Here is a 19593-nt window from a genome sequence, read left to right on the forward strand (position 1 = left end):
AACTGATTATGAAACAACATAGTGGGTTACATTTTGTCAAATACTATTGTCAAAATAATCAAGGAAATCAAATATGTTGATCAATCTCTCTGTTACTATTAGTCACAGGCAACTCTAAACAGGTAGGTTTTTAGCCTAGGTTTAAAGCAGCGTTTCCTAACCCTGGTCCTCAAAGCACACTGACCTGCATGTTTTAGATGTTGCTCTGCTTCAGCACACATGATTTCAACTGATGGCTGATTAAAAGGGTTTTGCTGAATTGCAATCATCTGAATGGGGTGTGTTGAAGCAGGGCAACATCTAAAACAGTGTTTCTCAACCCTGGTCCTCAGCGCCCCCCTGCTCTGCATGTTTTAGATGTGCCTCTATTCCAGAACAGCTGATTCAAATGATTGCATGACCTTCAAGTACTGCAGAAGGCTGTTAATCACCCAGGGATGCAATTCAGGTGTGTGGCAGAAGGGAAATACCTAAAACATGCAGGACAGGGGGGCGGTGAGGACCAGGGTTGAGAAACACTGATTTAAAGTAACTCTGTTTCAGATGTTTTGCAGTTTTCTGGAAGTTTGCTTCCAATTAGAGGAGCATAGAAGCTGAATGCTGTGATTTTTTTTTAAGAAATAATAAAAAAAACACAAAATTTCAGGTTGGGACCAATAAAGTATTTTCTAATGTACGATACCAATAGAAAATAAAATAATAAAAAAGGGATCTAATAAATATTTCAGCTTAGCTTATGATAAATGCTAATAATCATTAGCTTAGTCTATCATTCTCTCTTCCTCGAGACTCTGGGTGGTAATTTTCTTTATGTAATATAAAGATTTGAAATATTTCACTCAATGGTAGAATAGTCATAGAATAGAATATTTTATGAATAGAAATTGAATATTCTATAAATATTCTATTCATACAATATATGAATTTCACTTTCTGAAATGGGAAAATTATTTTTTTTTACTTTTTTTTTGGTATTTATATTTGAGGGATGTAGCTGTAGAGCATATTTAAGTGGTGGAATGGCTCAGAGAAAAGTTTGGCCACAAATCCAAGTTAAGCTGCCCGTTCTATTAGACAGCTTGAGCAGTTTCTCACAGGAACAGTGCGTGTGTTTAAAAAGCTGATAGACATTTCTACCAATTCACACGTAAGCACCTCGTGGTGCTGGTCTGTCACTAAGGATATGCATTGAAGTTTGCAGTTTTAAGGTGAAAAACATTGGAAAACTTTGGAAAAGATTATTACTTTGGTAAATTCTCAGACACGGCGCAGAAGTATTCAAATACAGATATTTCAGAGTACTGTCTCCTCAGCTTCATTTTCCTAACTTGGCTACCCCCGGAGCACAATTTTGAAAGAGGATGCAGAAACGGGACAGCGGTAGCGAGGGAGAAGAACATGAGCCCGAGAGGAAAGGAAGGATAGAGGAAATGAAGCACAGCAATAAAGGGGAGGCAGAAGGAAGAAAGAGCTTTTGCAGAGATGGACGGAGATGATGCAGAATGAAAGGAGGGAACGAGGTGTCTTCATGGGTTGGTTGATAGAAACAGACGAGGGAGCAAAAAAATGTGCTGAGGGAGCAGGTTGGGACCAATAAAGTTTTTAACTGATTGGTCATTAATGAGAGAGAGAGAGGAAGAGGGGAGTGGAGAGGTTGAAAGGAGAAGGAGTGGCTCCGCCTTCCCTCCTCCCCTGTCTCCTTGTAGATGCTGCAGCTGCTAAACTGCGCTTAGACCAGCATTTAGGGGTGACTGGACATATATTCAGAACTGATAGAGGCTGTCTTTAACAAGATTTATGCAACGGATGCTGGCAAAAATTCCAGTTTTAAAATTATTGACCATGAAATGATGCAAACACTTTGTGATAATAGAATTTGGCTAATTGACATCTTGGCAGAGCCTTATTCACACCTTTGACTTTGATGCCATTAATTTGACTTTAAAACTCTTAATTTCAAGCATGATGTGTGAGAGATACCCCCAGGGGGGGGGGCAAGTCAGTGGCCTACTGAACTCCTTTTTGTCTGCATACGACGAGTGCGGCTGCTGAGAATTGCACCACAGCAGAGGTAATAAATTTTCAGAGGCTCTCCTCTTCCACAGACTCAGTCATCCACCTGCTCTGTGTTGACAGCTCATGCGGAGCTCTTTGTTCAGAGGGGAAGTGAGCCGAGTCGTGCAACACAGTCCAACAAGCAGGAGGGCGGGATGCAGAACATCTGTCTTTGGTGTCAGTGGCCCGCTGCGATCTGTGGCTGCAGATATCGCACTCATTTGCACAAATAAAAAGCAGAAACTAAATCCCAGGGATGGTGTTAAGAAGAGTTGGGACCCCGCTGCAGGCTCAATGCGGTAATCACTAAAACTCCCGAAGCCGACTCCAGATTTCATGCACACAACCTGTTAACTCGCTGCTGCTGCTGTGCAGCCCTGTCGGTTCTGGTGCTGCTGCTGCTGTTCATGCGGAGAAAATAAACGCAGGGAGAGAGTTTAAAAGTACACAACAAATGTTCTTTGTCAAAATCCTAATTAAGGAGTTCCAGTGCTAACAATCCAAGCCTGGGTACCTTCGGCAGTTCCTCACCAAAGGCACCCAGACCTTTGGTGAGGAACTGAATATGTCTTGACCTCCTACGTCACCAAGACCCATCTTGAAAAATTGATAGGACTGTCATGGTTAGGGTCTTCTCAGGCTCTACTTGTTTGGAAGTGGCACAATGTAAATACACAGAGTTAAAACTGAACTGAATTCAAGCAATGTTGGATACTCCACCAAGCAATAATAAAACGAGGCACTACGGTAAGAATGAATCAGTTTTGTAGCTTAGCCACTTGTCAGTTTGGTTTTTCCTTCCATCTATTAGAGCAAGACACATTCAATTATCCGTTTGCCGCTACAGTAAACACGCAGGCCATCATAGTCAAAAGAAGGATGTCCTCGCAGCACTGTAGGGATTAATACCCCCCGGACACAATCCTCAAAATCTAGAGTTATTAATTCTTATATAAGCAGTTTTATTCATCATGCAAAGCAGTTCAATTTTAGAAACCCAAGTCGGCAGCGAACTCAAATCACTTGCATGACGCCTCACAGTACAGGACCCATGTTTGCCGATCAATATTCAGATCTTCAGGGATAATATCCCACACCAACAACAGTCAATAGCTATTAATTACCGGGTGCAGACACTTGATGCAGATCGATGTGGAACAACCGTTTTGCGGGCCTGTTGGGTAATTGTCTCCCAGATCTCATTAAAAGTCGGCAGGATTGGGAGAAATTGAGGAGGGGCAATGTGATGAAAGGAAAAGAGAAAACAGATGTGGGCACACAAAGTGGAGCGGAGAATCTGCATAAAATCAACTAACTCTGCACGCCAGGCGAAAACTGTGCATAACTTTGGGATTTTGGCAGTGCTTCTCTCCTGGCTCCAATCTACTGGTTTTCTCTCGAGCTTCAGCGCAAAAAAATAAAAATAAAAAGAACATTTGCATCAATAAATCAGTTTATTTAAAAGAATATGTTACAATTTATTACAATAACTGATGGCTCTTTTTAAACTTTACATTTCAACATGTCAAAAGATTTGCAGGTTGATCTCCATACCTAATTATCTCAATTTAACACTGCCGTAGTAAAATAAATAAAGTAACATTGTTTTGTACACAGAACAACAGAGAGGGGAGGATGTGGAGAGGGCACACTTGAAGGTGTCAGACAATTGACTGTGTCAGACTCGGTTCAGTGAACAGACGAGAAGCCGACGAAATGTTTTCGGCCTTCGGGGCTGCAAATTCAATCCTTCAATTGGAGGAGGCGCACTCTAAATTAAAGCCCCTGTACAAACCCACAGAGGTCTGCTTATACTCATTAATCACCTAGGATGGCTTTTGTGAACAGCACCATCACTATAGCAAACAAACCTAAAAAAAAAAAAAAAGCCACAGATGTGGATTGTACAAATGCTTGTAGATAACCGAAACAGTTCTCATGTCCCGATTAGCTGATGGAGTCGGATTTGGGCAGGTCATCAACTGCTTATTAGCAATTTAACCTTACGTAGTGGATTTGAGAATTAGTTTCAACAACATAATCACGAACGACAGACAGAGCGGAAGCGGCAATACGAATTTAACCCCGAATTTACAAATTTAATTGGTGATCAGTGACCTCTGCATTATTAATATGATCCTCTTAATGAATGATCTAATCATATATAGCAACAAAGATGCATTGATCAGGCTTTTACTGATCACTACGGATCTGACCCACCATTTTTGATTTTTTTTTTTATTATTATTTTAAAGGCTATAACGTATAAAATAGAATGTGCTGCAGGTTATTTGGTAGAGGTAGTCGTTTTGAATCCAACAGAACATGAGGGAAAACAACAAGACAACATTATCCCTACTCATTTATCGCAGCATTCTGGTCTAAGCTGTTGGCCAATGTGTTCATAGACTCCTAATGGTGGGACTCATATTTTTCAGTATTTAACCTCCCAGTCGCTGATCAGAGTAGATCTGATCCCAATCTCGGGTCAACTGGTTCATCTTTCTTCAGTGCTATGCAAAAATTAAATCCATTAATCATCTCTTCAGTTCAGTTCGATCAGCCAGGCTTTCTTTCTCGTAGTCCTCTAAAGTCTTTTCAATCAACCGTTTTCCAGACTTTCTAAAGGTCATTCAATGTTTTTCTTTGGATTTCGGCTACTTTTTCGTCATTTACAGTTTAGCTCTCGTACCCAATCATTGTGCAAAAAGGAAATGAGTGAAGTGGACAAGCAAAAGGCTTGGAAAAACAAAGTTCGAGAAAAGACAAACATGTACTACAACATCACAAAATAATGTTTTCTTTTGTTTAAATAGCGCAGAAAAAAAAAATATCAAAAGATGTTGCACAGAACATGAAAGACGCGTCATACGTCGGTCAATCATTTAGTGAACAAAAAAAACAAAAAAAAAAATACTGTCAATAAAGGTGTTTTCCAAACAAATCTATGAAAAAAAAATCTATAGCTCACCTTTTACTACCTGGTCAATCACTAAGGTAGTATCTATTTGTGAAACATCTATGATTAGAGATGCATTGATCAGAATCTTTTGGTTGATCACCAGTTTTTGTAAAGATTTGAGTTGCAGACATTCTGGATGATTAAGCTGTTGCAATAACACGCAAGAACGGTGTTCAAAATGTCTCTTTAGAATTCCTGCCATGAATTGTTATTAAGTATTTACATAAGAAGCAACGAGTCAGGGTTAGAGCAGTCAGTATAACTCAGGGTTGATTCATATTTTTAAAACGTGGACAAAATGACTCTGGAGTTGATATTTTCTACCGTTTTAAGCATCTCATGTCAGCTGTTAGCATGTGTTACTAAAGCAGAAATCTCCCTGTTTATTCCTTACAAAATGTTGATCTGGGAAGTTTCCAAAAGGCAGCAAGCATTTCCAAATCGAACATGTAAGACAGAGGTAGACATCAAAGCAGAGTATCTTCATTACACTACTTTCAGCCTTCCTGTTATTCGTTTAAACTCGTACAGCCTATGAAACGTATAGCTAATTCGGTAGCTTTTTCTCTTGGTGATAATTTTCACATTTAAAGAGTAACCTGGTAGCGGCTGGATATGACGAGTTTAATTAAAAAAAACAAAAAAAAAAACAAAGCTTAGATTTTTTTTTTAAGCTTTTACCAGAGCAATCACACCAAAACCCATAAGATCCATGTCACATGCTCAGTTCGATGCATCTTCATTTAAAATGTTTACATAATTCCTGTGTGAAAACGGTAAAAGACAGAGACAATCAGTGTGAAGATTTCTGCTTGCACATACTTATTTTGGGAAAATCTGATATTTTGCTAAAAAAGTATTGAGTCTGGTAATATAAATATTTGCTGTACTTGTTTTTCTTTTTCCATGGAGTAAACTACAAAAATTACATTCCACAGATTTTGAGAGTGCTTCGGAACCCCTGCATACGTTTCAATCTCTTATCTTTGGTATTCAATTAATTCAGTCACGGAAGGAGGGACAATACTATACACGCTGTGAAATCAGTAGATGTTTTATCTGAATTATTCTGCTTAACTAACTAATAAATATCTGAATGGTTGGACACAAGACTGAAAACTTACAAAAAGAAGCCAACATTCAAAGAAAATCTATTAGGGAGAACCCAAGAGAATTACAATATCTCTAAAAGCAATAAACAAAATCCGACTCATTGGAAGAACATTGTAAAGAAATAAGTGATGACGAAAGACTTTCACAAAACTAATGCCAACTGACTGGAAACTTTTCAAATAAGATGAACACATCAGAAGGATTTTTAGTTGGAATTAAAAGTCAATGAGATTAGATTAAAATACAATATAAACAGACCGACATTAGACTGGGGAGACAAAACTTAATAACGAGCAAATACCATCAGGCTCTTACGGAGTTAAACAAGAAAAGAAAAAAAAAAAAACATTCCAGTTTAGTTTTCAAGTTGATATTTGTACTGGAGGATCACATTATTAGCCTTTACTTGACATTAAACTTCATATTTCTATTATTAGATTTCAGCAATAAGATCAGTTGCAAGAAAGCCTTAATTGATGGAGCCTGTTTGCCTTATTGTATAAAGATGAAAACATTTCCTTCTGATAAGAGACTGTCGCATCACTAAGCCTGACTTCTGCTGTGAATGGGTGGCTGACCAGTTCGGCAAAGTACCGTCCACAGAGATCAACACTGTGGTGTGGAAAAGCCGCTTGGATTTCAAGCCTAATATAAATCCTGTGGGAGCGCCCGGAGACAAAGTAATCACTGTGAACCAGGGAGCAGGAAAGAGCAGAAGGACCCCTGCTGCTTGTTCTAGGTAATGCACCCTGAATATAATTTTCTACAGCACCATGCCCTTAAAACATATTGACATAGATGGTTCTCATAATACTGTAGGTACAGGTTCATCTAAATAAAATAGAGTCTCCTCAGGATGTAACATGTATTCCCGTAATTCACTTGAAAGAATGAAGACTCATTACACGCAGAGTTACATCTTTCAAGCATTTATTTCAGTTAATATTGATGATTATGGCTTAGAACTACTAAAAAAAAAAACTAAAATTCTGTTTCTCAAAACATTTTTATTGCACTATAAGACAAATAAACAGGGAGTTTTTAAACACAGAAATGTTATTTCATATGTTGCACTGATATTTCTGAAGAAGCTGCAGTTCACAGTGCGTATCCAAGCACATTAGGGATATTGCGGATTGAAAAAGGTGCACAAGCAACAGGAAGAAAAAAAAAAAAAAATCAACAAAATGACTTCATCTGCCGCTTCATAAGCTAACACACATGTCAAGATAACGTCGTCCTTACACTCAATGATCCCATACGCTCGCACTGCGTTGAAAGCAGTAAATTCAACCCTCAGAACAGCCAACGTCGTCTACGACTCTGCAGGCCGTGATTTGAAATGTCTGATACGAAAACTTTCTGAAAAACAGAGTTTAGAGTCTTCAAGCCACAGTCATTAGAATTAAAAGAAATTATTTTTTTAATTGAAATACTTTCATAAGATAACAATTTCAAGATATTCTACTTTATTGAGAAGAACCTGCACACAAAGGTTTAAGTCATGGCTTTAACACCAGTTGGGGAATCAGTTTATAATTCAGTCAGTCAAAATGTTTACATCCAGCCTGGGCTTATTCCAGTATTGAAACCATGTGTAATGTCTGAGGTTTCGATCTGCACACCTTGAAGCTGCATGAATAGTCTGATAAAGTGCAACATTAGTGTAAATCAAAGTTGTGCGTCCCCAAAAATAAAACTAACAAACGCATTTGTTTGGCCTGCTACGTTCAGGCTTTTTTGATTCTTTCAAGAGGCGAATTCAGAGCAAAATGTGTGACAATTGTCAACATGTAACCTGATTTAATTGTAAGTTACATCCCAGGATCTCTGACTCTTCTCCACCAGATGTGGACATCATGCACCCACAATGGGATAAGAATGGCAGATTACTCTCATCTTTGTTCGTCCCTCTGAATACTTTCAGTTGTCCTTGTTTTTGCACCGATTATTCACTTCAATAGTTTAAAAAAAAAAAAAAAACGTTTAAATCATCCTACTTACAATCCACTTCTGACCAGGAAGAACATCTTACATGAATCCTTCACTTTAGGTCTGCCAAAGCTTTAGTTTAACACATGTTCATAAAGTTCTGGCTCGTGAGTCATGTAGTTTATTTTCTTTTCTTTTTTTAACGATTGTGTTTTCATGTTTTTCAGCAGGTGGTTGTTGGTTAACATGTAGGGAGCAGCGTCCTGTGTCGTAGTTAATGGAGTGTAAATGATGACCATGTAAGTTCTTGGCTGAGTGAGACTGGGTCAGGGTAAAACACTCAGCTGAGTCGGTGACAATGTTCTCCCCCCCCCCCTACGTGCCCCCATCTCTTCTGTGCCTCAACAGCTGGAAAATATTCTGCAACACAAACATGGGTCAGGACCGATTCTCGCCAGCTTGTACGACGCGAAAATGCTTTCGCCGATTCAAAGCCTTACCTTTCCGCACATACCGTCTTTACTGCAGTTCTTGTTGTCCTTGTCTGTGGCCTCCTCTTCCACCTGGAAGCACATGGGCGAGCCACGAGTGAAAGACACTAGAGCAAAGTCTGCAACCGAGGTAGTTACGAGTGGACTGTGGTTACCTCTTTCCTCCACTTCAGCTCGCAGAAGACTCTCTCGAAGCACTCGTGCATGTAGTTAAACTGAACGTCGCCCGTGGAAAGCAAACACAGGGAGAAACGGATTCGTGTGGAGGAGGCTTCAAAAGTTTTTGTGTCACATTTAAACAAACAATTGCTTATGAGCAACACAAAATGCTACCTGATTGCACGGCAGAAAGAAAATGGTTTTCAAACTTTTCAAAGAGTGTAGTACAGATTTGCACTGAGTTATGAAACCACATTTCTTTGCAATGTCTTTGAAAGTCTTTTGCGGTATGTCTCTCTGTTTTGACAATTCCTCTTTGCCAAATAGTGCAAGTTACATCTGATCGGATGTAACGTCTCTATGAAAAGCAACTAGTAAGCCTTGCTGCGGTCTTAATTGTATTTAGGTTTGAACTTTGACTGGGCCATTCCAACACATGAATATTAATTTAAGCCATCCAAGCTGTAGTTCTGGTTTTATGTTTAGGGTCATTGTTCTGCAGGAAGGTGAAGCTCGGACCCTTCCATCGGATTTTCTTCCAGGATTCCCATGCACTTAGCTCAATCTGTCAACTCTGTGCAGCCTTCATAATTTTAAATAAGGTATCTCAGCAACAAGGGCATTAAAAAAAAACAAAAAACGAAGCTTTCTAAAACTTACATAAGGAGTAAAAACCTTCACCCAGCGTGGCTTCTTCTCTCCCCGTGCATATTCAAAACAGAAAGCCATGCCCTCTTCGTCTGTGTCCCATCTCTGCATCTCCGCCCATTCGAAAGCAATCACCTGGTTCTGCAGCGACAAGGACTCTTTGTTTTGCTCGCCTTCAACACACAGGAAATAAATACACAGAAATAAAGGAACGTGAAGCTGCACTTACCTCAAGAGTACCTTCTTCTGTACAGGCGTGCAGCTTAAAGTTGTGTATACTGATGGCTGTGATCACATGGCCTTTGCGTCGGGAGTCACAGGAACAATGAGGAAATACGATCTCATTGTAGCCCTCACAGCTCCGTAACAAACTCAAGTACTGAGAAGAAACGCACAGCAAACCGAAGTAGTGAGATGGACAACATGTACAGACCTCGTCAAGTACAAATGCCTGCAGGTGATTTCAGTGGAGACGCAGCGATGTTTTTAATCTGCTTAAACGTTTAGATTATCTGCAGGCAATAACCATATTTTTGCCTGCTGATAAACTAGTAGAGATAGAAGAGATTTAAACTCCACTCTACCCAGTCTTGCCAGATCACAAAACAGACCTACTGAAGGCCCAGAGATTTGCAGCAGAAGTCTTCTGATGCAGTTTCACCTCTGCAGAGCGTGACAGAGAACGGCAATCAGAGAACAATGAAGCGAAACTGAGAAGTAAAACATTTTCTCGTTGTTTCACAACAGTTACATTCTCAAGCACGAATCAGAGAGTTCACACCTCAGCAGAATCCTGCGGGGAGATGCCAGTGTCTGTGTGAAGACGGCTGAAGTTAATTCTCCCCTTCCGACTGTGGGCTCGCTGCCGTGTCTCAGCCCTGCAGATCAGACTCTCACCTGCTAAATCTCTGCAAGCGCTGGGCCATAAACAAACACGCAGCTGAAGAACTTTTTAAATTCCTTAAATTACTGCCTTTACTCTAAGCTCCCAGTTGCAGTCAGTCAACACCTATTACTGGGGCAATTTTGTCTGGGACTCATTCAAGACATTTTTAACACAATACCACCAGGGATGTTCTGCAGAAAGTGCAGACAGAAAGGGTAGCCTGAGTTTTTTTTTTAAAGTTGCTCGTCACACACGTCCGTCACAGCAGGATATTTTCAGCAGAAGATGAGCTCTCACTTGTAGAGACGCGGATAAGAAAGTCCCAGAGTACCCGACTCCAGAGTGCAAGAGGCAGAGTGAAACCTAGTTATGCAGTTTTGTTATTAATACCGCCTACTTCTGAAAATGTTCAGGGAGTGAAATACAACATAGAGTAAGAAGAGAATGAAAGAAAAGTATGGATAACAAGGCAGTGAAGGCTGCAGTTTGAGCTCCTGCAACCTTTATTAGGTGAACGTGGTTTTAACGTCGCTCGCAGCACAGCGTTTTCATTAGGCACTTTTTGACATCACAGCCACATTTGGTGCAGATGGACTAAGTTTAAAAGTATTTCAGAACTAATGAGCATGGGTAAATATGGTGCAAGGGGAGCTGATGGTGAGCATTTTCTCTACTTTACCAGATCATAAACAAGCTACCTACACAATCCAAATCTCTCGATGTAGAGAGACTGAACATTGAACTGTGAGCAGTAATTACACCGAGACGTTTTGTGTGGTACCAACCATGGACATCTTCTTCTGCTCTGCCAGTTTTTGGAGCTGATAAGACTTCTGCTCAACTTTAACGAAGCCTTTCTTCACATCATCAGCTGCCTGCAGAAGCGTCACACACACGGTAATATTTAACAAAGAAAACAGAAAAAAAATAAATAAATACACCTTATGCAAGTATGTACCGACCTGGTGAAAGAAGTAGCTGACAGCAAGTTGGTTGTCACTGAGCAAGGTCTCTTCTTCTGTGGTGAAGAGCCACTTTCGCAGCGTGAGGCAGGTTCCTGGGACGGCTGAGGTATAGTTCTGTACATAAAGTTTGTGGGGGAACTCATTGGGCGCCAGTTTACGCACTGAGGAATAAAGTCCGATGACAGAAAGAGGGAAAAAAAAAACTGTTAGTACAATTCAACAAAACCTGATTTTATTAAGAACTGTTGGAACACAGCAAGTCAAGAATGGATGCTGCTGCTGGTGGTGACGGATGTGAAATAGGAACGAGGGCATGTTTACCGCCGTGTTGCATCATCTGTTCTTTTAATGAAGCTGCTTTTGAAGCTCATGGGACTATTTGCTGGCATTTGACACATGAAATGTTATTTTTTTGTTTGTTTTTTGCTTGATTTAAAATTGCAGTTGCTCATTCTTGTCATGTTTTTTGAGGAAAATATCTCCAGTCAGTCCAAGATCTAAACAAAACAAACTAACTTTTATCATTAATAAATAACTTCAAAAGTCAAATATCGTGCGCTCTCCATCACTCAAGTTTTCCTGAATTTTAAAGTACCAGTACACTAGGATTAATTAAACGCAATGAGTAACTAAATGTTCACTATTAAATTACTACAGTCATTTCTAGAGGAGTCAGGTTTTAAATTACCATGCAAAAACCATCTGCTGCTGACATGTTGTTCTGTTTTTAAGAAGAAACATGTGTGGATGAAAACAGTGAGACCTCCATACTGATTAAATCAATGCCTCCTAATTCCAATTTCCTAAAGGAGAGCAGAAAACATAAGGGCAATGCGGCTGCTAAACTTTTTTTCTCATTCACTAAACTGTAACAGGGGTTTCCTGGGAAAATTTGACTCTCGAATGTTTGAGAATCGAGGTAAAAGTCCATGAGCGAGCTCTGACTTTACCGTTATATATAAAACTCCACAATATGTGGTCAACTTTTACACCGATTTCAGCCACTTTCAATCTGTGAAAAGTCACCGCTTGCGTTTCGAGTTTTGCGCCACGTAAATGGCAGAGAACTCAAGGTTTTTTAGATTTTTTTTAGTAGCAACATCCGGTGGTCGATCACATTTTGGTGCACCGGAAAAACATTTTTTTCAATGCATGCTTTATTCAGCATGCACAGTTTTATGTTTTTATTGTAAGTACTTTTAACTGCCTTTTTTGCTGAAATGTGCTACACAAATTAACTGGATTGGATATAAATCACTATTTGACCCTAAAAAAAAAAGATTGCACACTGTGTGCCTGACGGCAACAAGTCTGAACTTTATGATCTGCATATTACATTAAACTGCAGGTTTCTTTGCAGAAATATACGTCACATAACCATGCTGAGTACATGTTTTAGACCTGCAGAAATATCCGTCTACTGTCCAGCACAATTTTAGTCAATTGTTTTTCCATTTCGAAATCTGAAACTGAAACCCGACTCGTTTTAAAGCAGTTGTGGAAGTGAAACCAGCCAAAGTGACTCTCCTTTCAAAGAGGGAGTTTTTCTCCTTTAAAATAAGCAGAAGTAGAAAAAACTGCCATGGACCTTTTAATTAAAAGTCAACATGCCAGTGTCAGGAAAGAAAGTTTGTTTGAGTCCTTACTCACCGAAGGTATGGTTGATGACCTCAAAAAGAGCAAAGTAGCTAGCAGTTACACTGTCCATGCCAAGCTTCATGACCACGGCCTGGAAAAGGAAGAGCAGATGGAAAGGGCGTATAACGAGGAGCAAGAACACATGCATGAACGCATGTGTGCGTTTTACCTGATAAACCTGGTCTGTGGTGGAGTTTTTACGGACTCTAATGGTGAGGGTAGTGTTATCTGGCATGGCTATTCTCAACTCCACGTCTGAAACCCCGTTATAGTTCTGGGTTGCGAGAAGGAGACAGAAACTGTCACAAACAGGAGCAGCGAATATTTGTTGGAAGGCAAGTTTTACCTCGCTTTATTCTTTTTACCTCGTCTGATTCAGACAAGAACTCCTGCAGGATGTCGCTTTCTCCAATTACCCGTACTGAACAGACTGCAGATGAGAGGCGCAAACATCGAGAGTTAGGTTCTGTGTGAAAGTAAAGTATATAATAGCACACTTTGATATACACAGTGTCTCTGCTTAGCTTTCCCACACACTATGTTCTCAGGCTTGTTTTAGGAGGACAAAAGAAAAAAGAACAAAAGAAAAGTTACATTTGCCCGCAGGACTTTTGGCGCTGGAAGATGAGCAACCAAGTAAGTAGTCATTATAAAAATATGCGACTCTGCCCGACATAAAAGAAAATTTCCAACCACAAGACATTAAACTCCTGACTGCTGTACAGCTGCTGTGCGGAGGTGAGAATAAAACTTTTCTGAATGCAGAAAACACTGCGGAACTTGATCCGTCCTTCACCTTTTTCGAGGTATTCCTCCAGGCCTCGGCGCCGTGCATCGAGCTGCTGCTCAGAGAGTGAAAAGGGCCACTTCCCAGGAAGTTTGGGGAACGTAAAGTTGGCAAATTCCCTCTTAAGGTTTTGGTGTAAAATCACAAACTCCCGATAACGCTTGGAGCACAGCTGCCTACCCGCCATATACACATTATACACCTGGGAAGACAGGGAACCAAAAACAGGACACGTTAACTTTCTAAAACATAAATTATTAAATTTAATGTATGTATTAATGTAATTCTATGTATCCCCCCTACCGATGCATACATTCACCATATCGAACCACCATTTGTCTCTCCCAGCAAATTTGCACATTTAGAGATGGATAGTTTTGCTTATTCTTCCTTGCAAAATACTTCCAATGTAGTCTGACTAATTCAAGAGCATAAGTAAACATCGGTTTTCAAATCTTACGGTAAATTAAATGGATTTTGATTTTGTTTTGTGCCATTTTAACTGATGACTACATTTTAATGTAAATTATTCCATACATCTCTAGCTGCACGTTTAGATTTTCCACTTATCCACGAAGGCCAGATGAGACCAAGCGGCATTAATTTGTTTGCGAGGCTCTTGCACCTACCACAAACTTTTCACCATTGAGTTCAGTGTGTTTGTAGCTCGGAATGGAGATCGGGACGGCCTGCTTGTCAGAGTAGTCGTAACAGGACAGGGCCGACACGTCGTCACCAGGATCCAGGCAGTCGGCTTCCTGCGGCGGGACGGACAGAACGGCCAGCACCAGCTCCTTCTCGCCAGCCCGGATCAGGTCCACCACCTGCTTGTGTGTGGCTCCCTCTACATTCACCCCATTGCTGTCGGGAGAAGAAAGGCATGTTGTCATTGGGGGAAACTGGTGCTGCATCTTTCTAAAGATCTGAAGAGGCTTGCGAAATCAAGCTCGGACCAGCGGTTTCAGTTTCTCACTATTTGAGCCGACACACGTCGCAAGCGGGCAAGTGAACCACAAAATGAGTCCAGAATTAATAGCAGAATGAATGATAATAAAGCAAATAGGAGAAAGTTTCTCATTTCGATATAAAAACATGGTTATACTCTTCAGTAAATCTCTGTTGCCTGCATTTAGCCCTCAAGTCATAACCGCCCGTATCTGCTGTGGGAACGGCTGAGCAGGAGCAACACCGGGGCGTGCACATACTGGCACACACCGGCAGTAATGTGTAAGAGGAGAGGCAGTTCTAATGACAGAGCTGCAGCAACTTCTCCTATAGTTAGGTTAGGACTGAGAGCAGCCAGTGTCTCCTCCTCTACAAGGTCTCGGCATCACCTACGGCTATTTCTGACACTTTTAAAACCGAGTTCAGGTTTTATAGACGGCCTGACAGTGAAGACGTCCTGAGAGACATTCACTGTATTTATTCAGCACTTTAAACATTATCTTTGTGCAAAAGGTAGAGGTTGTCTGAGCCATAACTTGCACAAATTGGCAAAACATGTGTTCTGAGCACTTTCTCAAAGTTTACAGAAGGAACTACTAAGACTTATGAGCAACATATGATCTCATTTATTACTTATTTAACCAGGGTTTCTACAGATTTCAGCATGCTAAATGCAAGACTTTAAAACATAATTTAAACTTAAGACCAATTAAATTTCAAAAACAGAACTGAATGTCTGACACCAACTCAGCCCTACCTTGTTCTCTTTTAAATTTTTATTATTGTAAACTTTATGACAGTTTTTTTTACTAGCTAGCATGAGGAAGTCAAATATAACTTTGGAAACTTAAACTTTTAGTTCCTGCGTGCGACTCCTGTAATATATAGGTTACTGTGGTTCAATGCATTGGCACTGAACCCAAATTTAAGCCAGCAAGTCAGTTTCAAAAGCAGACTTTCGAAAGCTGGATGTCTAGGTATAAACTACTTTAATCTCTTGTTTCCCCTCCGTCGAGGAGTCTGCAGGTTTTTCTCTGCATGGTGACACTACCTCGGATATAATTATAGATCACCGAAAAATTAGCCTCCAAGAACAAAAAGTTGATGGAAGAAGAAATGAATGAATATGTAGCTTTATCAAATCTTTACACATTTAAGATTAAGGCCTAAAACTGAGATAATTAAATTTAACACCATTTATGGCCTTGCTTAACGACTCCATCTACATGAAAGCAAGTTATTCCAAGTTAAAAACTATACTTCACATATTACATAAGATCAGGAATTAGTTTTAATTGGTGAGATTGGAGTGGCTTTTTTATTCTTTTATTGTCTCTGATTGATTATCAGCAGATGAAATAGATTTTTTTCCCCTTTAATTAAATTAATCAAAAATTAAAACTCTTTTTTTTTTTATCTCTAAGCAGATAAACCAGTAATGTTTACTCTTATGTACTTTATCAAAGTTCAATAAACCTAAGATAAAGGTTCCCCACCCCCCAACAACCTCTAGCAAGTCGGTCAATGTTGTAATTGACATGTGACACGTCAGAGAAAACTGGAAATCAATTTGTGAATCACGCGACTGGTGCAGCTCGGATTCTTTAGGCAATGATAAATAAAACTGTATGATGATGTGATATATTTAATATTGTACTTTTATGACAAAATATTTCCAGATAGATCTGTAAGTGTTTTACCTCATCGTCATGACAACTAATGTTCTGAAAGCAGGAAAAAACACGAATCTCCAAATTTTCAGATTGTATGCGACTTTTAAGATCACACTGTATTACTGGGGGAAAAAAAAAAAAAAAAAGAAACAAAAACAGCTGCCTGGCTTGCTGTTCTCTATGATAGGACTTTCACAGGGAAGAGGAGAGTTTTTCTTTAAGAAAGTTGTAGATTAGGAGACAAGTATAAATGCTTAACTATAAACTGTCAGGATGAGAGGCTACACACAGAAATATAATTGAGTAATGCTCCTCTAACAGCCCTAAGGTACATAGAAAAGCTACGACTAAATAAGCCTGATAAGATAAAACATGCATGGGAATGAGCAAGCAGAAGATTAATAGGACTGAACCATATGCAAACATCTTCCAGGTGTGCTGGGAGCAGTCTCCAACAACACAAAAATGCAGACTGAGCATTTTTTTTTCATTGCTTTCTTTACTGCCGCTCTATGATGATATAATAAGCATCAGTGTGGCCTTTGCACTCACACTGTCAGCACTTTTGATAGTGATGGAACAAGCTGTAAAACACACTTTGTGTGTGTGTCTCATCTTCCTTTCTTTTGATTTAATGAATAAATATGTTATTTATTAATTTGAGTAATGGGGTGCATGGATATAACCAATCAAGAAGTAATAGGATCACAAAAAGAGTATAAAGAACATGATTGGAGCCTTTAGTGTAGCTTAGAGTGTTTTGCCTGCAAAGCAAATCCATTAAAAAAATTCAGTAGCGCACTAAAAACAATAATATCGTAAGATTTTTAAGAAATATCTAGATCAGTTATCTTGTAAAAAAAAAAAAATCTTCAAAATAAATAGTTCTATACAAATGTGCACATGACTTTAACATAAAGAGTTAAAGTTACAATAATTTCCTGAGGATCTGCGAGCAAGCTTGGCGCACACACTGTTTTGACAGGGAGGTTATACACTGCACAGGAGCAAACTTTAAATCAAGGAGTGGAAGCTATATGAGCTTCAGGGTACAGTGAGGGAGCATAATCAATAAGAAGCAATCAAATGCTGATGTTGACCTAAGTAACAGGCACACAGATGAGTTAGAAGGGTATGCCAGGATGTCTAATGGCAAATCCAGACCGCATGCTTGCACAAAGCAATAATGGGGTCAACCAACTGCCAGGTTACCGCAGGCCACCCTTTCACAAAGCAACGTGCAAAAAAAAAGAAATATAACCAATCAGACTGAGCATTTTTGAGAGGCAAGCCTATCACAGCTGAACTGTGAGCATTTCGTCTCTGCATCACAGTATACCATACACACAGAAACACCGAAGAGGCTTAGCTGATGCTGAGCTCTGTGATGTGTGCTCTTCTCCATAGCAACAGAGTCTAACATCAGCATGCATACAGGCCATCGAGGACGGTGACTTCTATCCAAAAAGTAGCAGAAACCTCACTACTCTAAAAACAGAAACGTGTGGTCAATGCAGCCAATATTGCAACAGTGCTGGTACTTAATATTGTTACATTTTTTTTTTTAATGAACTGGGAATCGCTTTGCATTCCATGTGTAGAAGGGACGATTCAAGGCATATCTGTCTGGCATCAGTGTGAGGGGAATTTCTAATGATTTCTGACGCACACAAACACTCCTTTCATTGGGATACTTCTGCATTCAAGATCAGCCAGGTTGGTGGTGATCCCCTGCCAAAGGGCAGGAGAAAATGCTTAAATAGAGAGCATATTTTTGCCCTAATTACAATGCAAGCCAATCACAGTTCAAAACATTTTTCACTTATGTAGAAACATTTGTCCACTTACACTTCTAGGATCCTATCCCCTTTTGAGATACCGGCTCTGTCTGCAGCTCCCCCGGGGAGGACGGCACTCACATGCTGCAGAGGAGCGTACAGCTCCCCGTTAATGCTCCGCAGCTGCCCGCCTTCGCTTACTTGCCCCCGAACGTTGAAGCCGTAGCCCGAGTCAGACTTCACTATCCGCACCAGCCTGGGGCCTGAAGTAACGGTGGTTGGTGTCTGCCAGCTGCCGCCGGTGTCTGGCGTAACGCTGCCGCTACCGGAGCCGTTACGGGAGGAAGGGCGAGGCAACGGAGGGACCGAGGAGCAAACTCCTTGTCCCTTTACGTCCGCCATCTTTCTACACTGTTTGTATCATTCAGTCTAATTCCCCGAACGTTAAATTTCCTACAAACATTAGCTGTAGTAGCCTGGCTAATCAGCTTGGCTAGCTAAATGACTGGTATACGCCGGAAAAAGACGAGTAATGCCGAGGATTGCCGAAACCAAAGACTGGGGAGCATTCCATTTCTAACTCCTCTGTTTATCCCTGAGCTCGACAAAAAAAAACAATTGCTTCCTGAAACTCATTTAAACCTTAGATTAAACCATAATGCTAATTAGAATTTAGGAAATATTTGAAGAAGTTAAATGACACAAATACATGGAGACTATCCTTGCCTATAATTTTAAATTAACAAATACATTTTATGTAGGATATTTCAAATTACATAGGAAAATAGCAGCTCTGAAGTATCATGTTAAATTTTGACTAATTATGAGATGTCTATTTTTAATTATTGAAATTAACTTCTGGTTAATATTATTTCCAAGCCCATTATTTGGTAAATGAGATTTTACGTTCTCCATTTTACCTCTGAAATTATCTTGTCATATCCATGGAGAAGTAACATTTCACTTTGTCCATGTTTAGTTTGATGTATACTACTTTATTTGTACCATATTTGTTGTATTTGTGCTTTCACTGAGTTGCATTTTCAAGAAAGCCTTTAATTTCAATATTTCAAAATAGCTACACATTTGTTTAATAAGATTAATAAATGCATTATTTATCAAATAAGTCAACATTATAGCATAAAAAGGAAGATTTTCAACAATCAACACAGATAGGTTTGACAAAAATGTGTCTGACACAAAACACTTTCTGTGAGTTTGTTTTTCACTCGTTTTGATTGCTTAACACTTTTGTGTGCAAATTATTGAGCATGTTGAAACTACCCAAACTTAAAAACAAACAAAAATATAACGTTTATAAACTTAATCCTGTAATATATATTGCAACTTCTAGGTAAAGATTTAAGCAACCAGATGCTGTTTTTACTTTTCTAATAAAATAATCCATCTACAAGTGACATGCAAATCATGATGATCATTCTGGGCAAGTTAAATTTAGATACATCAAATTCTCACAAAATACATAGTATTAATTATGCATTTTTAGGTATTGCACAAACTAAATCTAAATCTTTGTGGCCAACCATTTTCACCATTTTCA

At 39.5% G+C, this 19593-nt stretch overlaps 1 protein-coding gene across 1 annotated transcript; it reads right to left on the bottom strand.

The window, feature by feature from the left end:
* Positions 1–4704: 4704 nt before the first annotated feature.
* snx27b (sorting nexin 27b) lies at positions 4705–18607 on the bottom strand. Its single transcript, XM_007556086.2, has 13 exons — positions 18103–18607; positions 14266–14497; positions 13646–13838; positions 13215–13279; positions 13019–13123; positions 12862–12940; positions 11209–11372; positions 11032–11121; positions 9590–9739; positions 9373–9501; positions 8709–8768; positions 8563–8625; positions 4705–8482 (listed from the first exon to the last, which is right to left on the bottom strand). The coding sequence occupies exons 1-13, from the start codon at positions 18432–18434 to the stop codon at positions 8438–8440; spliced, it is 1707 nt and encodes a 568-aa protein (XP_007556148.1). The 5' UTR covers positions 18435–18607; the 3' UTR covers positions 4705–8437.
* Positions 18608–19593: the final 986 nt, after the last annotated feature.

Source organism: Poecilia formosa, unplaced genomic scaffold, assembly GCF_000485575.1.
Source record: "Poecilia formosa unplaced genomic scaffold, Poecilia_formosa-5.1.2 Scaffold77, whole genome shotgun sequence".
Classification (NCBI taxonomy): Eukaryota; Metazoa; Chordata; class Actinopteri; order Cyprinodontiformes; family Poeciliidae; genus Poecilia; species Poecilia formosa.